We start from the raw sequence: 19,643 nt of genomic DNA, 5'->3' as shown, positions 1-19,643 counted from the left end.
TATTATTTTCTATAACTATCATAACCAAATTATATCTATTAATTACGAATTAATATGTTGTTTAAAATATATAACTATCAACTAAATATAAAATCAAATTATTAGTTTCTTAATATGAATTGTAATAAACTATAATATCATAATTATATTTTATTAAAATTTAATTGAAATAAGACTATAATTTTATATGTACTTTATATAAAAAAAGTAACATAATTTAATTGATATTTAAGTTACCTTAATTAATTGAGAAAATTAAATAAGGTCAATCATTTGTATTTCACCAAATCTGTGATTATGACAAAAAAAAAAGTAAGATTGTTAAAAACAAAAGCATTCAACAAATTCTCTTAAAATATAAAAAAAAAATCCACCTACAAATAGAAATAATATTATATCAATTAATATTATTCAAGATAGATGCTAAACAAAAATAATGGATAAGAATAGAGGGACATTTCTGGTCTTTTTTCAAGGGTGGTTGCTGTTACGTTACGAACTAGGCACGCACGCAGGGTTGAAGAAGATGTTGCGGAATTCCGATTACTCCAATTCCAAACCAGGATTCGGAATTGGATCAAACAGGAACGAGATGATAGTGGCAGTGTTAAGCGTTTGCGTTTGCATCGTAGCAATTGAATATGGAGTAAGAGTGACGGAGGCCAAGTATTTCGAACCGTTCAATGTTACTTACGATCACCGAGCTCTCATCCTCGGCGCCAACCGCCGCATCCTCATCTCCGCCGGAATCCACTATCCACGCGCCACTCCCGAGGTCTTTCCTCAAATCGGTTTAACTCGTCGTAATGGATGAACTAAGAAACTAACATAACAGTAACATACAGCCGCAATTAAACTGAATCGTCCAATTCTCTCTCTCTCTATATGTATGTGTCTGTGTATATATATATAATTGTTTATCTTTTTTCTCTTTTCCGTTGAGTTAAGTTGTTTGCTCTGTTTTCATGCTTTTGTTTCGGTGCTCCGTGAATCTTGTTCTCAAAAGTTTAAAAGCGCAGAATCCTATGTATATGCATCATTTTCTATGTAACCAAACATGCGCATCAGAGATTTTGCGCTATGGCATAATAAGCTGAATTTCTTCTTTGTATGAGTAGAAAATTGAAAAATCACCTGAAACAAAGTCAACAGATTAACCACGAGTCTCGTTATCAGTCTCATTGAACCTTTTTGCCAAATTTGAGGCAGTGCATAATTGTAAAATAAGATATGGAAGTGTGGTGCTAAAATCTGTGAAGCTAACTTTATGAAATTTGATTTATTACTGTGTCCTATTAATGCATTTGATGTAATTTTAGATGTGGCCTGATTTGATTGCAAAGAGCAAGGAAGGTGGGGCGGATGTGATTGAAACTTACGTTTTCTGGAACGGGCACGAGCCAGAGAAAGGACAGGTACAGAATTGTATTTCTACAGAATCCGAGGGGTAGCCTTGTCTTGTTTCTTCTACTTTATATTGAATATTTGTTTATTGATACTGAAATATTAATTTCCTTTGTGCAGTATAATTTTGAAGGGAGATATGATCTTGTGAAGTTTGTGAAGCTTGCTGCATCCAATGGACTATATTTCTTTCTCCGTATAGGCCCTTATGCATGTGCTGAGTGGAACTTTGGGTGGGTCTTAACCTCTACTCCTATTATCGCTGTTCGATATTTCCAATTAGATAAACAATTTGAAGAGATTACATGATGATAGCTGATTAATTACACTTCTCAACGAGAAAATCCTTACTTGTGTAGTTAACATGGATTATTTTATGCAATGTTCTAGGATTTTTACATTCATATGTAGTTGAAAGTCATTATTTCAGTGTTGGAGTGAGTAATAGTTTTCATTTAATCATTAACCTTTGATGTGAGTAAAATTTTATCTTTGTTGGAAAGTAGTGTTAAAATACAATACACAAAATTTCCAACTTGGTGGAAGAAAAACTAAAATGGATATATGGATCAAAACCAAACAACTATGTCATCACATTAGCAACAATGAATTGTGCAAGTTGTACCTTAAATATTGTGAAGGATTCACACATGTTTTTAGTTTTAAAGTTATGCCTTTTACCCCTGTTTCCTAATGGTTTGTTTTTAATTTATTTCAATTGTGAATCAGTTTAAAGTTTTTTGTTCATGTTAAAAAATTAAATTTATTCTATTCTAAAAAGAAGACTCTTTTGAAAGAGAAAATCCAAAATCAGAATAATTTCCGCTTTGCACAAAAAGAGATAAGCACATACTTTGTGCATTGTTGTCAATATTATTGGTATTTTGATGAAAACATAAGTTTTTGTTTGTGATCAATACTTGCTGATCTATCCTATTTCTCTGTCTGGACATTGCCTGTTTCACCGCACCACTGTCTTGATGCTATGCATTTGTTATCTGTTGAAGCCTGTGTATAGTTGGCAAAATATGCATGGGGTTTCATCCACTTCTTTTGTTTTGTTTGTGTTTTGGTTGTCCAGTTTTTTTGGTCTCAAGGGTATATTATCCTCACCCCTGATTTGATTTATGCTTTTTAGTAATGCTTATTTTTCTTCTAAAAAGTAGATAAATATTTGACAACTTGTTCGTTGATTTATGAGCTATGTTTGCAGGGGTTTCCCAGTGTGGTTGCGTGATATCCCTGGTATTGAATTTCGAACAGACAATGCACCTTTCAAGGTGGAATGCTTTGTTGGTTGGCATTAGTCTTTTATATTTGTTTTGTAAACAGATCTATACCATTTGTTTCTGCTCTCCTTTTGTATTTGTGATTATTCTATTTAGTCAGTGTTCTCAGTTTTGGACTAAAATTGACATGACAACTGTTTCTTCTTGGTTGCACTCATTACTTCATGCAGTAAATTGTGCCAAATTTCCTCTCTTTTGTGTGTTTTTTTTAATTTTTTTTATATCATATAATTCAACTCAATGTTTGAGGGTAGGGGTGGGATTTTTGAGAAGTCTTAAAATCATAGAATAAATGATAATGTGCTTTAGCATCCAAAATTTATATTAACTTATGTTATTGGACTTGGAGAGGATTGTCTTGACATGATTTTGATCAACTTTCTTTTTTAACCTAGGAGGAGATGAAGCGGTTTGTCTCCAAGGTGGTGAATCTGATGAGAGATGAAATGCTGTTTTCTTGGCAAGGTGGTCCTATAATTTTGTTGCAGGTTGGAAGAGTGTGGATTTTAGGCTTTATATGCATTATTTGATTTGATTTTTCATAATTTGAAGCATATTCATAGTCCTGCTAGGGTATCCAAAATTGGCAATGAAATTACAGCTGTTTTTATATTATTGTTTTACCTTATTGCACTTGTGCTTCTTTGCTTTGGTAAGTTTTATTTTTGGTATTCAGTCGGAGTGAACTGTTTTTATCAGACTATGGATAACTGGATATAACACTTTCTCTGGATTTTTCTCTTCTAATTTCTTCGGTTTCTATTGGAATCATCTAAATAGAAGATGTCATATAATGTGTCATACTACTGAATGTTGGTAAAGGTAGGTCACAGGTAGTAGTTGCCACATATTCAATATATTAATAGAAATTGTGAGATTTTAGTTGTTGATTCCTGTTATATGATTCATTTTGTATTGATGTATTATGATTATAAAATCCAATTTTCAAATTACTTAGTTCTCCAGCTTATCAGCAAACTTAACTATTTTGTGTTAGATAATTATTGAATACGCTTTATTCTTTCATCCTGGAATTAGCACATGCAACTGTTATATTTGATACTTCCCTTTGTAGAATGCAATGTTTAACTAAGCATGTGACTGGATTTTATCAGATTGAGAATGAATATGGGAACATTGAGAGCTCCTATGGCAGAGGAGGTAAAGAGTATGTTAAATGGGCAGCTAGGATGGCTCTAAGTCTTGGTGCTGGGGTCCCATGGGTCATGTGTAGACAACAGGATGCTCCATATGATATCGTAAATTATATCCCTTTCCACTATTGTAAAGAACTATTATTGGCATTTTGGCTATACTTCTAAAATAAAAATGTGTACAGTTATCTCTTGTAGATTTTGAAATAATAACATGGGGAAATGTAGTTAAAATATTTTGTTTCAAATAACCAACAATTCAAGTTATTAATAAATCAATATTATTGTACACAGATTGATACATGCAATGCATACTACTGTGATGGATTTAAACCAAACTCTCGTAACAAACCAACTATGTGGACAGAGAACTGGGATGGATGGTATGAAGTGTTGGCAGTTGAGATTTTTCCAACTGTCAAAATAAAATATTTTAAAGTCTCTGTAATTTTCTGTTTTATTATAAGTTTGGTTAAAGGTTACTTATGTCAAAAAAAAAAAAGCTATCTACGCAAATGATACTTGCTTGTTAGTTTAGTGATAATTTTCCGTTTGCTTTACTTAGGGATCAATTAATTTTAGTATTTAAGCACTTGTTATAACTCTTTCAATGTGTTCCAAACTGAGTTCCTAACTCAAATGTGTCATATCAGTTTTTGCTCCCTTTTGTATGCATAAATTTGCAGATTTTCTCATTTCAACTTGTTATATTTGTGCTTCCTCTTATACTCTGTCTTTTATGTTCTATTTTCAACATGAACAAACACATCCTTCAAGGGATTACCTTTTAATATGAGCAATAGTAGCTGCTATAGTGACAAAGCAAGGCGCAATAGTATAGAGGCCACCAGTAGCTTCCATAGAAGCTGCTATTCTCCCTCTCTGAAACCCTATCTTCTATCATATCTATTGGCTCTTTACCGTATTGGAGTTCTATGACATTGCCCACAACAACATGTGGCCTTTTGCAATTGGTGGCAACTCTTGGCGTTGTTGTCTCTTGTCACCAGTAGCTACTTGTTGTCTTTGTGGTTCTCTGTACTCTGTATCTATGTAGGCATGTTCATTATATATGCCTATGTTGCTTGGGGGTGGGAAGGGATTCTAGTTATATATATCATCTGATTGCATACTTATTTTTAATAGTCCCATGGTTTACTTCGAATTTGAACTACATTGTCTGCTTTCTTTGCTTCTGTGGCTACTTCCGCATTTTAAGGGGGTGACTTCCCTGTGATGCATTCTTCTATTGCCTACTTTGCTTTTTATAAATGTTCTGCTGGCTTGTTCAGTAATTTAGAAAATTATTTATGTGGGTTGGGGAAGTATCATTATAGTAGGAATGTATTTACTTGTAGGTGCACCCAAAATAATGAGCTAAAGGGTATATGTATGATTATATAGTTAATGACAATACAAAGACAGGTTTAGGAGTCAATAATAATAAACTGTTCATATGTATTTGAGTTTTGTGCTTCTCTGTGTGTGTGCATGTGCATACGTATACACCTATGTGTGTTGAACTGTTGATACAAAATAGAAGGGAAAAGAAATAGGGTTGAGATCTGATTCTGTATTTGGCAGTGGTGATAAATGTTTTGATTACTTCTGATTGACTTTTGAAGGTATACACAATGGGGTGAAAGATTGCCTCATAGACCTGTTGAAGACCTTGCTTTTGCAGTTGCACGTTTTTACCAACGGGGAGGAATCTTTCAAAATTATTACATGGTATGATAGTGGAAGATTTATTTTTTATTTGGAGTTTTGGACTCATAGTTCACTTTTGGCTTCTTCTCAATTCTAAGCTAATGGTTATCTCATGGAAGATTCTTGTCCAATGTTTGTATTGAAGGGCTTTATTATATTGCTGTTCTTTTGCCACATTTTTTTTCTGTATGTCTAATGCTTCGGATTTACTATTGTCGTGCTTTTTTTAATAAAATTGCTTTTCTTTTTAAATATCAAATTGAAAATCATTGTAAGATGTCAATGTACATTACTATTTTACAAACATAAAAGATCTTCTGTCTTGATACTGAACATGCAGAATAAAAGCATATTAAAATTTGAACAGGAAAAATATATGTAGAAACAAATATAGGACTCACCGGAGGGAATGCTGTGGAGAGGTAATATACAACACTGTTGAGTAAAAAGATCTTCACATGATGGATCAATGGAAGTAGTTTGATCACTTTGCTGTATTCCTTTATAACTTTATTAGCTATTGTTTAGAAGCATTTTCTAAGCTGATAAGGTAATCATGAATAGATGTGGAACTTGTCATGTATTAGAAAAGATATTTGGTTATTAAGAATGTGATTAGAGGTGCTTGTATTAATTACCCATGGTGGGTTAGAAAGGGAAAGAAGGATTCTAAAATATCCACCAATGGCATATAGAGTCCATACTGTTCTCTTCAATCAAGGAGAGAAATGAAAAGATTTCTACTAGAAGGGTAGCATCTCTACTGCCTCTCTATCATTGGATGCTTTTGAAAATGAAGATTTGGGGCATTTGTATTTTGAAATATTGAAATTTTGTATAGGAGACGGATAAAAAAGTAGAAAAATATAAAGTGAGGGAAGACCTGTTGAAAAACCCCTATTACTGTTCTTCCCAAAATCTAATTCAAGAACCATTACCCCCTTTCAAATTACCAGAAAAGTGAAGGAATGTATACCACACATTACTGTTGATCTCTATGTCATTGATGCTATAAATTTCTTATTTTTCTTTTGCATTCTATAGGATGCCTTGTCATTTCTTTAGTACTTCCATTTGTTTGTTTATGGTAATTTATTTTCAATGAAAAAATATACTTAAAACTCAGTGTGGTGACATCTTCTAATTGCCACATATTTTATTTTTATATATTATGTATATTTTAGTTTTTGTAGATGAGTATATGTAACCTGCATCTTGACAAGCCCTTTTATGATACAGTATTTTGGCGGAACTAATTTTGGACGCACTGCAGGGGGACCCTTGCAAATTACAAGTTATGATTATGATGCTCCAATCGATGAGTATGGTATGTAGAAGAATAACAATAAGATTTTCTGTTGTTTAGATGGTAGTTAATGGGATTCACATAGGCTATAGCTGTTGACATGGTTGATGATGCTCAATGGACCTTGTTTTTATAGGTCTGCTGCATGAGCCAAAATGGGGTCACTTGAAAGATTTACATGCTGCTTTGAAGCTTTGTGAGCCTGCCCTGGTGGTCACTGATTCACCAACATATATAAAATTGGGCCCAAAGCAGGAGGTTTGAGCCTAGCCTGAACTAGATATTTTATAAAATTTTCAAGCATTATGGTTGATTACATTTAATATTTTATTGGTAGATACAGTCACAGACCTACTCTCCTAAAGCTTAAGCTATTAGGTAATGGCTCATTAATGATTTATATCTCTTCTGTGTTCTGATGCAAGTCCCTTTGATCTTGAAGTCTATACATTGCCTGGGCCAATGTACCTTCTGCTGAAATTCAACTTATAAGGGTAGCAAACGTTGAACTCCTGATCATCTGGTCATAGAGGCTCTCATACCATATTCATAACCAACTCTCCTAAAAGCTATTAGGAGAAGGCTCGTAGATGCCTTTATATCTCTAGCAGTCACCTTGACTTTCTTATATATGCTTTTCTTTCTATAAAATTGTTGTTTCTTGTTTTCTGATCTTATTAAAATTGCCATGGCTTGGAATGCAACCCTAGAAGTGTCGTTTGAGGTGTCCTCCAAACCTGAATTAAATATTTAACCATCTTGTGGGTCATACCTTTGGAGACAGTCATCTCTCTAAATGACCTCAACACAAACACCCAAAAGTTTAATTTCTCCACCTTGATCCGAAGCATTTTCTTCAAAATACTTCAACTCACAGGATCATAAGCCTTCTTGAATTTAACCAAAAAGCAAACCTTGTTTTCCCTGGACACCAGTAACATCTACTACCGTTTTAGCAATGAGAGCATAATCAAGAACTTGTCTACTTGTGATAAAAGCATTCTGATTCTCAGAAATGGCATCTGAAAGGGCTTCACTCAACCTGGAGCTAGTACTTATGTATCTATCTTATAAACGCTAGAAACCAGGTTAATGTGGAAAAAATCCATAAATTTTGACTGACCTATCCTTTTTAGGAATGAGTGGAGAGTTCATACAAACTCCATGTATTTGGGTTCTGAGAAATTTTGGAGTTCTGCTGGACCAGAAGGGAAAACCCAAAGAGTGTGAGCAGAAGAAGGACTGTAATCTGTTAAATCATTTAGTGATTTGCAGTTTTAAACTCGGCTAGCTCATATCTATGACTATATACATCAAAGAAGGAATGCATCTCATATTTGCAAGAACAATTATTAGGAACAGAGCTATTTCCTATGATCCTAGAAATCTCAATGCTAACTTATTCCTATTATTTCCAAAACTACATTAATTACTGCTATCATTCCCAACATTTATATTCAATCTTTTTTGTGCTGAAATAGAGTGTCACAATGCCTGTATTTTACCTAGTGATAATGCTTGTGAATATTTATTTACTTTGTTTATTACAATATATCTTCACAAGTACATGAAGCCAATTCCACCTTGTGGGATAGGGTTTGGTTGTTGTAAAGAAAATTACATGGGTCTTTTTTTTTACTGAATAACTTATGTTCATCAATTTCAGGCACATGTGTACCAAGCAAATGTTCACCCTGAAGGATTGAATTTGTCTCTGTTTGAATCTCCAAGCATATGCTCAGCATTTCTTGCAAACATTGATGAAAGGAAAGAGGCAACTGTGACCTTTCGCGGTCAAAGATACATTATACCACCATGGTCTGTGAGTATATTGCCAGATTGCAGAAACACAGCTTTCAATACTGCCAAGGTTGGTACAGGGGATCTTTTTGGGGCTGCAAAAGTATTTGCATTACACTAACTTGTGTCTCGTCTGATTATCTCTCTCTCTAGAGCATATCAAGTGAGAGGGTTTTTATTATAAGTGAGTGAGAGGAATGAATCTTAACCATATGATTAAATCATAAAGGGTTAAGATTAAATCATAAGGTCATGTGACTTTTTTATGTGGTCATATGATAACTAAATAACTTTTAATCTTAATCATCCATGTATGGTTTTAGAGTCCTAATCTCAGGTTGTAGTTTAGTCCCACATTGTCTTGCACTATGGCTTAAATAGAGCTTATAAAACTTTGATAGTCCTCAACTTACAAGATTGTTTTAAAAGTAATAGATTGAAGGAGAGTGACACCTAGGAAAAAATGTTGGCATGGAAAAACAATGTTAATAAACCACTAATAAGGAAACTAATAGCTTGTGGTTCAATCTTATAGTGGATTTGAGCCTAACTCAATCTTACAAAATTGGCTTGTAAGGTGAGAATTACTCCTTATTTATATACTTTTTGTTAGTCTTATCTTTAGTCAATGTGAGATTTGGATTTTTTCCAATACACCCCTTAAAACCTAACCTTTTTGGGCTTAGTGCATTGATAAACAATAGGTGACCATTTTTTAATGATTTAGGAATAGGTAGGACTGGATTTCTTCCAATACACTAACATTATTGCACTTGGTGCCTATATAAAATTATAAATGGTGTGTGGCGCTTTTTAGGGGATCTAGGATAGTTGTGACGCCATCTTAGGATGTGGGTTTGAGTGTAACTTAATCTTATAAAACCAGTTTATAAAGTGAAGATTACTCTCCACTCATATACTCTTTGTTAGCCTTATCTCTAGTTGATGTGAGAGTTGTATTTTTCCAATATTCATAATTTAAATATTATAAATAGATGTTTGGAAATTTATTTTAAAAGGTTATGGATCTTTCTATTAAACACTTCTTGAATAAACAGAAATTCTAGATTTTTCAGCTAAAAACTGCTTCATTTGCCTCTTTTGTTGATTGAGTCCCCCCTCCCCTTCTTATTCAGTGGAATTATGTACAATTTTATTTTTTTAGCTGATGAATCTTTTGGGAGACCTCCTTGAAGAATTATAGTGATTTGATAGCACCCTTGATTAAAAAAAAAAATTGGTATCACCTTTTTTGTTTGGTGGTTTGCATTTTGGCTGTTCAAGTGAAATCCTTGATGTCTATTCTTTTTGCAAGGTGTGCACATGAAAATGCTCATTGCTAGACTTATAAGAATGCTATACTATTTTGGGGTCATCTGAAACTTTCTTCTTTAAATTTGCACAGGTTAGAGCACAAACTTCGGTCAAACTGATAGACTCTGATTTGCCAACTATCTCTAATATTTTCCCAGCCCAGCAATTGAGGCACCACACTGGCATTTACTACATCTCAAAGTCTTGGATGACTACAAAAGAGCCACTCAAAATATGGAGTAAGAGCAGTTTCACTGTAGAAGGAATTTGGGAGCACTTAAATGTAACAAAGGATCAATCTGACTATCTTTGGTATTCAACCAGGTAATCATGCACACCTGAGTACTCTGCAGTCTGCAGTGGTAGCATATGTGTCACACGAGACATTTTTTTGGCTTGTTTTACTTTTAGTTTCTAATGTATGCCTTACTTTTATCTTATTTGTCTTCTTTTAGATAGAGGAATTTGTTATAGCTTTAGGTTTCAAGGACCAACTTTCTTGAAAGCTCAAGTTTTTAGGTGTTAGACCTGTGGACAATGCTCATGCCCACACTACCGTCTTAAAGTTAACTTTTTTTATTACAATGGAAGTGACAAACTAATAACTACTAGGTTTTAGAATGTTACAATGCCAATGACCAGCTTTGCTAAAAGCTTAAGCTAGTTGAAGACTTATGAATGATTTTATATATCTGCCAAAGGAATTCCATGGGACAGACCATGTTCTGAATTCCACAAAGCTGCAATGAAATTAAAAAGAAAAAAACATTTCAAAATTTTATTTAAATATTGATTCAATGGTTGCCTAATTGTATTTCCATTAATTTTTGTATATAATGCAGAATATATGTTTCAGATAGTGACATCTTGTTCTGGAAGGAAAATGATGTCCATCCAAAACTTACTATAGATGGTGTCCGTGACATATTGCGTGTATTTGTCAATGGCCAGCTTATAGGTAATTGACCTTATTGTATTATATGTATGCTGTATTTGAAGATGAGCAGATTTCTGTTTTTTTGTTCTTAAATTAATGGAAGTTCTATTCTAAATAATGCACTTTATGTAGTTGCCCTAGCAAGACTCTTTAACATGTTGTATTATCCGCTTGAAGTTCAGTGATGGTTAAGAAAATAGCACTTGTGATATATGGTAGTGTTTGTCTAACAATCTGGATGAATTATATTATGTGAAAACTTGGTTAATTTTGTGTTTATTTAGTATACTTCGACTTTTGTTATTGTTTTTCTCCTGATTGAGACTATTCTTTTGAATCTCTGCCTTTTGTTATAAATGTCACCATGTGTTAAATGTATGGGGATACCTTGGTTAGGTTAGTTATGTCATGAGCCGCTGATCCCAAAAACTCAATTTGTTAGGTGAAGACACAAACGGTTCAATACTATATCTCTTACATGCCCCCTCATGCATGCCCAAAGTGTGGATAATAAAGAAGCTTGTCAATCTTGTTTTGAAATTCAACTATTCATTAGAAGAACGAGTTTGGCAAGGATCAAACCCTTGGATTGAGCTTAGCCAATGTGTAGGTCACAACTCAAGTTTTGGATCAAAGCATTCTTTGTATCTGTTTTATTCAGATTTTCATTCTAATAAAATTTTCAGATTCATCATATTAGTTTTACTCTAATACATCATAAGATTCATTCTCTGCATCTTCCTGCTCAGCATGACAGAGACTAACAACTAACTAGTAGCTATTACTCATGTAATCTGCTATTACAACTTATACTCTAACAATGAGTGCCTTTTTTCTGAATCAAAGCATCAGTTATATCATAATTATTGTGCCTTAGAGGTTTAATATTTATTCCTTTTGTCTATATATTCATATAGTTTAATTTATTTCCAAGTGAAGGTAATTTTGTTGGTGATTGGATCAAGGTGGTCCAGACTCTTCAATTTCTCCCGGGATACAATGATTTAACACTGTTAACTCAAACAGTGGGTTTACAGGTGAAATTCCTAGTATATTTTTAACATGTATCCTTATGTATAATGCCAAAACCTTCAATTATTTAAAGTCACTATTTTGTGTGTGTACTGTGTTGTTTAGGCATTTGGAGATTGTGTAAAATTTCATAATTCATACACTGTTATGGTAAGGCAGCAACAAGATCTAGCATAGTAGAGTATCATGCTAAGGCAACAACTTGTGAAATCATATAGGTAAAGCAGTAATTAATTCTAGCAGATAAAATGGGGAGATGCCAAGGAAATAAAATTAATTTGTGGCAGCCAAGCTGCTTTACATATTGCCTCTAACCCGCCGACAAGTTGTTGGTTTGAGTAGTACTAAAGTGAGGTCTCAAATTTGAGTCTTGTAGATGAAAAAATCGTGATTGAGAGGGGAGGCTTCACTAAAGGTAGTTAATTAGGTTTCCCGGTATAGATTAGTCATCAGTAAAACAAATGGATGTTTTGCACCAATAACATGATTACTAAAAAATTATTGCCTCCAACACAATCTTTTATGAGAGCATCAAATATATAGAAATTCACCATCATTTTTAACTGCAAAATTTAAAAATACCCATGATGGGAGGGGAAATTACCCACCAAATGACTTTGGGTTCAAATATGGGTATTTACATGCAAAAATTTATAGGGATGAGTGCAAGTTTGGGGACCTTACTACCTTACTCCTCATACTCACATGTTATGAAAAATTAATTTTATTAAATCACTATATATAACAAATATTATCCAAAATCACTATATAATAAAAAATAAAAATAAAAAACTGTTGTGTCATCGTCACATATCCCTATATATATCAGTATTAAAATATGATTTCATAAAATATTTTGGAGAGTGCAAGTACTAGACTTTCACATTTATAAATTAGTTTTTTCATAAATTTGTTATGTTGGACTTGAATTTATTTAAACTACAATCTTCCTGTTACAAAACATTATGCTTTGTGATTAATTTATTATGTTGGATTTATATTTAGTTAAATATTTATGTTTTGTTTTATAATCAGGATATGATGTAACACTTTTTGTTACTAGAGTGTGGGTAATGTGTATGGGTATCTAGGTATGCATAGGGTACAGGAATGGGCATCAAAGTTGTAACCCACATTGGTTTGGGTAGGGATGGGCATCAAAGTTGTTACCCACATTGGTTTGGGTAGAAAGGTTTTTTTCTTTAAATACAGGTATGAATTGGAGATAGGTACTATAGTAATACCCCACCACCACCTATCCATTGCCATCCCTAGTTAGAGAAACCGCTAGCTTCTTCTGAAACTGTTAGTTGTTTGCTCAAAGTCTGTTAGAGTTAGCTAGCTGTTATAACTGAAATCTCCAACTGTACCAGACTCTATATAAATGAGAACTCAACACCCAATTCATCATAATATCAACTAATAGATTCTAAGAAACTCTGGTTTTTTTACTTTTTTCACCTTCTTAGTTACTTTCAATTTCCTATATTTTCCTCTATTTTATAACGCATGCTTAGATTCTATCAAGTAGTAGTAGAAAATATTAATCACATTCATTAGTCGATTCATTAATTTATTGCAGTTGTTAACTGATACCTGTATAGTTAAATAATCTTTATTTATTTGTTATACTCTTGTCCTTTAGTGAATTGATGCCAAAGAATTATCCAATGTGATCACATTACTATGAACAGCATATTCCTTTCCATCTGCAGGCTTTGTGACTTTTTTTTTTTTTAAATCTATTTTCTTCAACTTCTTTCAACTTACTCTCCTATCAAACAACTGAGGGACCAAGATTACTGACTATACATATATTCTCACATTATTCAAAACAATGTTACAGAATTATGGCGCATTTCTCGAGAAGGATGGAGCAGGGATTAGAGGTACAATAAAGATCACTGGATTTGAAAATGGAGATATAAATCTTTCAAAATCATTATGGACCTATCAGGTATGCATGTAAAGATTAAACCGTAAACTGATCCAAAAGAACTATACGAGTTACTAGCTGGTTTTTAGAGGAAAATACAGATGTAGTGCACTGCGGCTGTACTCTCTAAGATTTTACAGTTAGGACAAATAGAGTAAATAATACACAAGCCCAATTCATGTCTTTTCTCTTTATCTCGTTTTCTACATGGTACCTTCTGGAATCTTTACATATTACAATTGGTTTTTCTGAATTCAAATGACCAGCTAGCAAACATTTGCTATCGGTTAGTCCATACATAGCATGAGTACAAGGTGTATAAGCTATTTAGGTATACTACAGCTGTACTGTCTCTGTAAATAAACATGTGTAGTTTGTAACTTGGTATAGATATCCTAAGTACATAAGTCAAACATTTGTGTATTTCCATTCAATAGGTTTTCTCTCTCTCATTCTCTCACATTGAGAATTTTTTTTATGTCTGATAGCTTCAAGAACCCAATCAGACCTTCTAATTCAAGAGTATTGCAAAGATAATTAATGTCAAAACAATTTACAGGAGAACAATTAAGATACTACTACTTCCTAAGATGCACTGAACCTAGCTATACCAAGTATCTGGGCTACTTGGTAAAATGAAAATTAAAAAAGCTCTTATTCCTGTTTCCAACGATATCTTATCTTAGTACAAGTTAGATCAATATTCTATTTTCCAGTATAAAATTGGCTTTTGAATCTTAATTTTGGGTTACGTGCCCTTGTAGGAATAGGGTTTTTAAGTTGCATATTTCAGGTTTTTTATGTCTTTAAGGGTTAGAACCTTGACATGGTAATTTAAGGAAATAAATTTGAAAGAAAAAACAAAATCTTGGTTTTGATTCTTTGTTCAACATGGGTTGGGCATTCTAGTTGTGCCTTCACTCTTAAGAAACATAAATTACTGCTTTAGTGGTGTCTCAGTTTAATTATCTTTATTCTAAGTTCATTTCCTTGTTCTATAATTTTCATCTTAATGCCATCCTATTCTACACTTGTGGGATTGTTCTTTTTATAGCCCCAGGAATTTGAAAATGCTAACTCCACTTTATTCATTTTTATCCCAGGTTGGGCTTCAGGGTGAGTTTTTAAAATTTTACAGTGAAGAGAATGAAAATTCAGACTGGGTAGAACTGACCCCTGATGCCATCCCTTCCACATTTACATGGTACAAGGTAACTTTGAGCTGTTGAAGAGTTATATCTATGAGAACTGTTGTGAAGTGAAAGAAAAGAGAAAAGGAAAACAGCTTATAATTTTTTTACATTGATTTTGTTATAAATATAAAATAACTCATGAACTTCCCCAGCTAATGTAACACATTAATTACTAACATTTGCGGATTTGCCTATCAAATAAAAAACTCATGAACCTCCATTAGAGCTTAAGCTTCTTAGAAAATTGGTTCTTGACATGGTATTATCACCTCCATGACCAAGCTAGAATTTCGATACTAGTTGCCCTTGTTTTTTCAAGATAAAGCTTAATTTAAGCATGTCAGAATATATGCAAAATATTTATAAAACTAGACCAATGCATAATGATTAGGATAATTTATGTTATACTGATAATTGTGCTAACTAACTTTTAGGGGTCTTAACTTGTTAGGAATCTTACTTTAATCTTAGAGATTTTATCTTGTGTTTATTAAGTTATTCGTTTTGTTAGTTAATTAGAATTCGGAGTCAAGTATTAGTATTTGTTTCATGTCAAAATACATGATAATATTATTTAAAGCATTTTTTTCCCCTCATCATATTTCTCTAACAAAACCCTATCATTTCAACAGAGCACAAGGTAAAATGGCCATGCATTATTCTTGTTTACAGCCTAATTAAAGTGTACAAAAACTCCGATTTCCAATTTGTACAACCTAAAATTAGGAAATATAATAATATAAAATGAATGACCTAATTCCAATTCCTAATATATACAACATATAGTTAGGAAATAATAATAACAACTAGGTCCCTTATTGACATCCCCACTCAAATTAACGTGGCTGGTCAAGAAACATCAATTGCTGATAAGAAACTGATAGTGTGGACGAGGAACAACCTTCATAAAGATATCCATAAGCTGAAGTTGCACGGTGACATGAGGATGAGAGATAACTTGATTCTCCAATACCTAAGATTAGTCTAATAGAATGACAATCCAACTCAGTATGCTTTGTACACTCATGAAAAACTAGATTAGCAGCAATTTGAATTGCACCAATATTCTCGAAATAGAAACATGTTGCAGCTGTTTGAGAGAATTCAAGCTTAGCCAGAAGCCAACAAATCCAAATAATTTCAGAACAAGCCATAGACATAACATGAGACTGCTTTTTACTTTTCCGCGAAATTAACACAGGACCAAGAAACATGCACCATGTATGTTTAAGCTTCAAAAATATTCCTATAGTAAACAAATTCATGAGTGATAGTAAGAGTGTAGGGTCAATGAACAAGATGGCTATAAATTTATGCAAATGCTGAAGTTCTCTAAGGAAAGCAGAGGATTTGGGAGAAAATCTTTGATATGCTCAGGACAGTTTAAGTAAACTTTTGCATGGAGTTAAATGTTTGGATAGGCTAGTTAGTGAGGAGAGGCTATTTGATGAGTAGCAGGTTATGAAAGCTTCTTCAGAGGATGTTTGTTATGAATTTTTTCTTAAGAAATTTAGCAGACGTAGAGTAAGATCCTACTAGTACAAGCTTGAGCCTACTGATACTATAAGAATTCTAACCCTGGCATTCTAAACAAAACAATATCAGGTCTTTCAAACTAATTTTGAACTTGTTTTTCCCTGTCCAGTTTAGAGGATCCAGGAGCGGAAAGAATGGGGCACTATGAATTGCTTCTAGCTCAAGCATGGTCTATTTAGCTGGATTCAACTCCAGAATGTTATTCATAGATATTGTCTTCATTTTGTGGATAGAGTTGTTTTCTTAGCCTACCTGGGGCTCATGGTCTTTCTGATAGGGTTTCCATGTCTTATGTTCAGAGAATTGTTTACTCTGTTATGACCTGGTGTAGTTCCTTCTTTTAATATTTTGTGATCTGTTTTAGGAAGATTCATGACCCTCCTGCATTTTGCATTATGTGAAAAGAACAAATGTAATAATGTATGAGGTTATTCTTACTCATTTGCTCAATTCTATAGATGTCTGCTTATGTTGCCTCTGAAATTGTCCAATTATTTATTTATTGTAATTATTATGCACAACGAACAACTACAGAGTGAGTGAATATAACATCATGATATCACTGCTGAGATTGTATGGTGTTATTAAGCCCACTGGTCATTCTTTCCCAATGTGATTTTCTTTTTTTATCACAACACAACAATGTAATAATAACCACCTATTTATTTGAAGCAGACATACTTTGATGTCCCCGGTGGCACAGATCCAGTTGCTCTTGACTTGAAAAGCATGGGGAAAGGTCAGGCTTGGGTGAATGGTCACCATATAGGAAGATACTGGACTCGGGTTTCCCCAAAAAGTGGATGTGAAAAAGTCTGTGATTATCGTGGAGCATATAATTCTGACAAATGTTCAACAAATTGTGGAAAACCAACCCAAACCTTGTATGTATTCTCATTTCATTATTTCATCCCATTCCAAAAGACTTTATCCACGAATTATGGAAAGCCACTCAAAGCATCATTCATCTCCTGATGACTTACACCTTTATCTACAATATTGTACCAGAATAACTTTATATTCTCCTAACCGGTCCTCCTAATAATCCTACTGATTACTAAATGAGGAAAATATTGAACATTTTTTATGTTCCTATTATATTAAGATTTAAGAGTTAATCATCCCTACACTGCCAGTGTAAAGTTTTTTATACCGGAAACCAATCATATCTTTTAAAGTTACTTATTTTATTATTATTTCATTAAATAAGCAACTGACATGTCACTGTTAAAAGATATGATTGATTGCCAGTGTAAAAAAACTTTACACTTAAACTTTATACTGGCAGTGTATAGATGATTAACTCTTATATTAAATACATCATATTTTTTAATTTAATACTTTATTAAGTATTGGAAGGATTATTAGAAAGATTTGTAAGGAGGATACACAATCATACTGGAAATAAATATCATCGCACTTTCCTTAACTTCTGGGCTATTTGTCAATCTCCAGGTACCATGTACCACGATCATGGTTGAGAGCATCCAACAATTTACTTGTTATCTTGGAGGAAACCGGAGGAAATCCCCTGGGAATTTCTGTCAAGTTACATTCGTCCAGTATAATATGTGCTCGGGTGTCAGAATCCAACTATCCACCTTTACAAAAGTGGGTGAATGCAGATCTCATTGGTGAAGAAGTTTCTGCAAACAACATGATACCTGAAATGCACTTACATTGTCAAGAAGGACATACAATTTCCTCCGTAACATTTGCTAGCTTTGGTACTCCAGGAGGTAGTTGTCAAAATTTTTCCAGAGGAGACTGCCACGCCCCTAGTTCAATGTCCATAGTTTCCCAGGTAAATTCTTTATCGGGTAGCTTTTTTCACTCTTGCCTAGTACCTTTGGGGAAAAAAAATGGACATAACAGACAGTAGTCTGCCAGAAAGTAAAAGCTCCACGAGATTTTGGCGTTCTGGACTTGGATAGAAGTGATGATGCATAATATTTTCCGAAATGCTTAACCCTATACTTTGTTCAAGTATTACGATTAAAAATTTATTGTTATCGTTATCACTTTTTGTAGGCACTAGAAAATTGATGAGAACTTGCATGTTAATAAATATGATACGTGTAAGCTGCTTGGCTAACGTTGATTTGTAGCATGGAAAAAAAAAGGGGGCTGTAATGTTTTGATGAAAAATATTCTGTGGTTCCCCAAAAGATGAAAAGGAAAATAAAAAATTGCCTAATAAGAATAACCCAATACATGAAACTGGAAACAAAGAACTTACTAGTAATTCAGTTTTATGATTACAATGATTAGAAATCTCCTTTACAATTCATCTTCAGAAATTAGAAAGTTGATTATGGGTTGACTATTTATTGAGGAGAATGGAATGATTAATAGGTTAAAAAGGAGCCACTCCATAGTAATACAATTCTGTATCATGCGAAACATTAGTGGCATGGTTGACAAAAGCCTATCTTTTCTAGTGCCAAGATTAATATGGCTTTTCTAAGTGATCTTTCCTGATTTAGGTTGTAGACTTTCTTGATTTACTTATTTACATTTTGCAGGCTTGCAAAGGGAAAAGGAACTGCTCCATCAAAATCTCAGAAACTGTATTCGGAGGTGACCCCTGTCCGGGTGTTGTGAAAACGTTGTCTGTGGAAGCAAGATGCACATCGCCGTTGAGTGCTGGTTTCATTCAAGATGCTGTAAGTAGCTTCTAAAACGAGGTTCTGTGTGAAACTTATGAACATAAATCAACCAACAGAAATGGCTCCTGATTGTGTTCACTCGATTGTGTATGTATGTATATATATATGATACTTCGATAAGTGTCATTATTTAGTACATAATACCTGTCTTGACAGCAGATAAATAATATCTGCTGATCAATGGTTCTCCTTTGTGCATGCAATACCACGGGCTCTTATTGTTCGATCTGATTATCTGTTGTGAACTAGTGTTGAGTGTTGACGAAGCTTACCCAATCAGGGAAGGATTCCCGAGCAACAAAGAAAATGAATAATTTCGAATAAAAAAATAATCATTGAACATTTTGCATTTCAGGTTCACGC

General features: G+C 33.5%; 1 protein-coding gene across 2 annotated transcripts; it reads left to right on the top strand.

The window, feature by feature from the left end:
- The first annotated feature begins 421 nt into the window (after positions 1-421).
- Positions 422-19,511, top strand: BGAL9 (beta galactosidase 9). 2 transcript variants are annotated; one of them, XM_020360140.3, is made up of 19 exons: positions 422-775; positions 1,320-1,415; positions 1,525-1,637; positions 2,618-2,684; positions 3,089-3,181; positions 3,809-3,952; positions 4,142-4,230; positions 5,473-5,578; positions 6,797-6,884; positions 7,000-7,121; positions 8,530-8,733; positions 10,069-10,301; positions 10,820-10,935; positions 11,854-11,951; positions 13,793-13,903; positions 14,986-15,093; positions 17,287-17,495; positions 18,067-18,415; positions 19,137-19,511. In XM_020360140.3, exons 1-19 carry the CDS (start codon positions 437-439, stop codon positions 19,290-19,292), a joined length of 2,841 nt encoding a protein of 946 aa, XP_020215729.1. In that variant the 5' UTR covers positions 422-436; the 3' UTR covers positions 19,293-19,511. The 2 variants fall into 2 exon arrangements, with proteins under 2 accessions (XP_020215729.1, XP_082924896.1); XM_083068770.1 differs by lacking the exons at positions 17,287-17,495; positions 18,067-18,415; positions 19,137-19,511 and adding an exon at positions 16,721-17,245 and having other exon boundaries at positions 14,986-15,086.
- Positions 19,512-19,643: the final 132 nt, after the last annotated feature.

Source organism: Cajanus cajan, chromosome 2, assembly GCF_000230855.2.
Source record: "Cajanus cajan strain Asha chromosome 2, NIPB_CcT2T_4, whole genome shotgun sequence".
In the NCBI taxonomy this organism is placed as follows: domain Eukaryota; kingdom Viridiplantae; phylum Streptophyta; class Magnoliopsida; order Fabales; family Fabaceae; genus Cajanus; species Cajanus cajan.
This window is presented reverse-complemented; position numbering and strand designations above follow the sequence as displayed.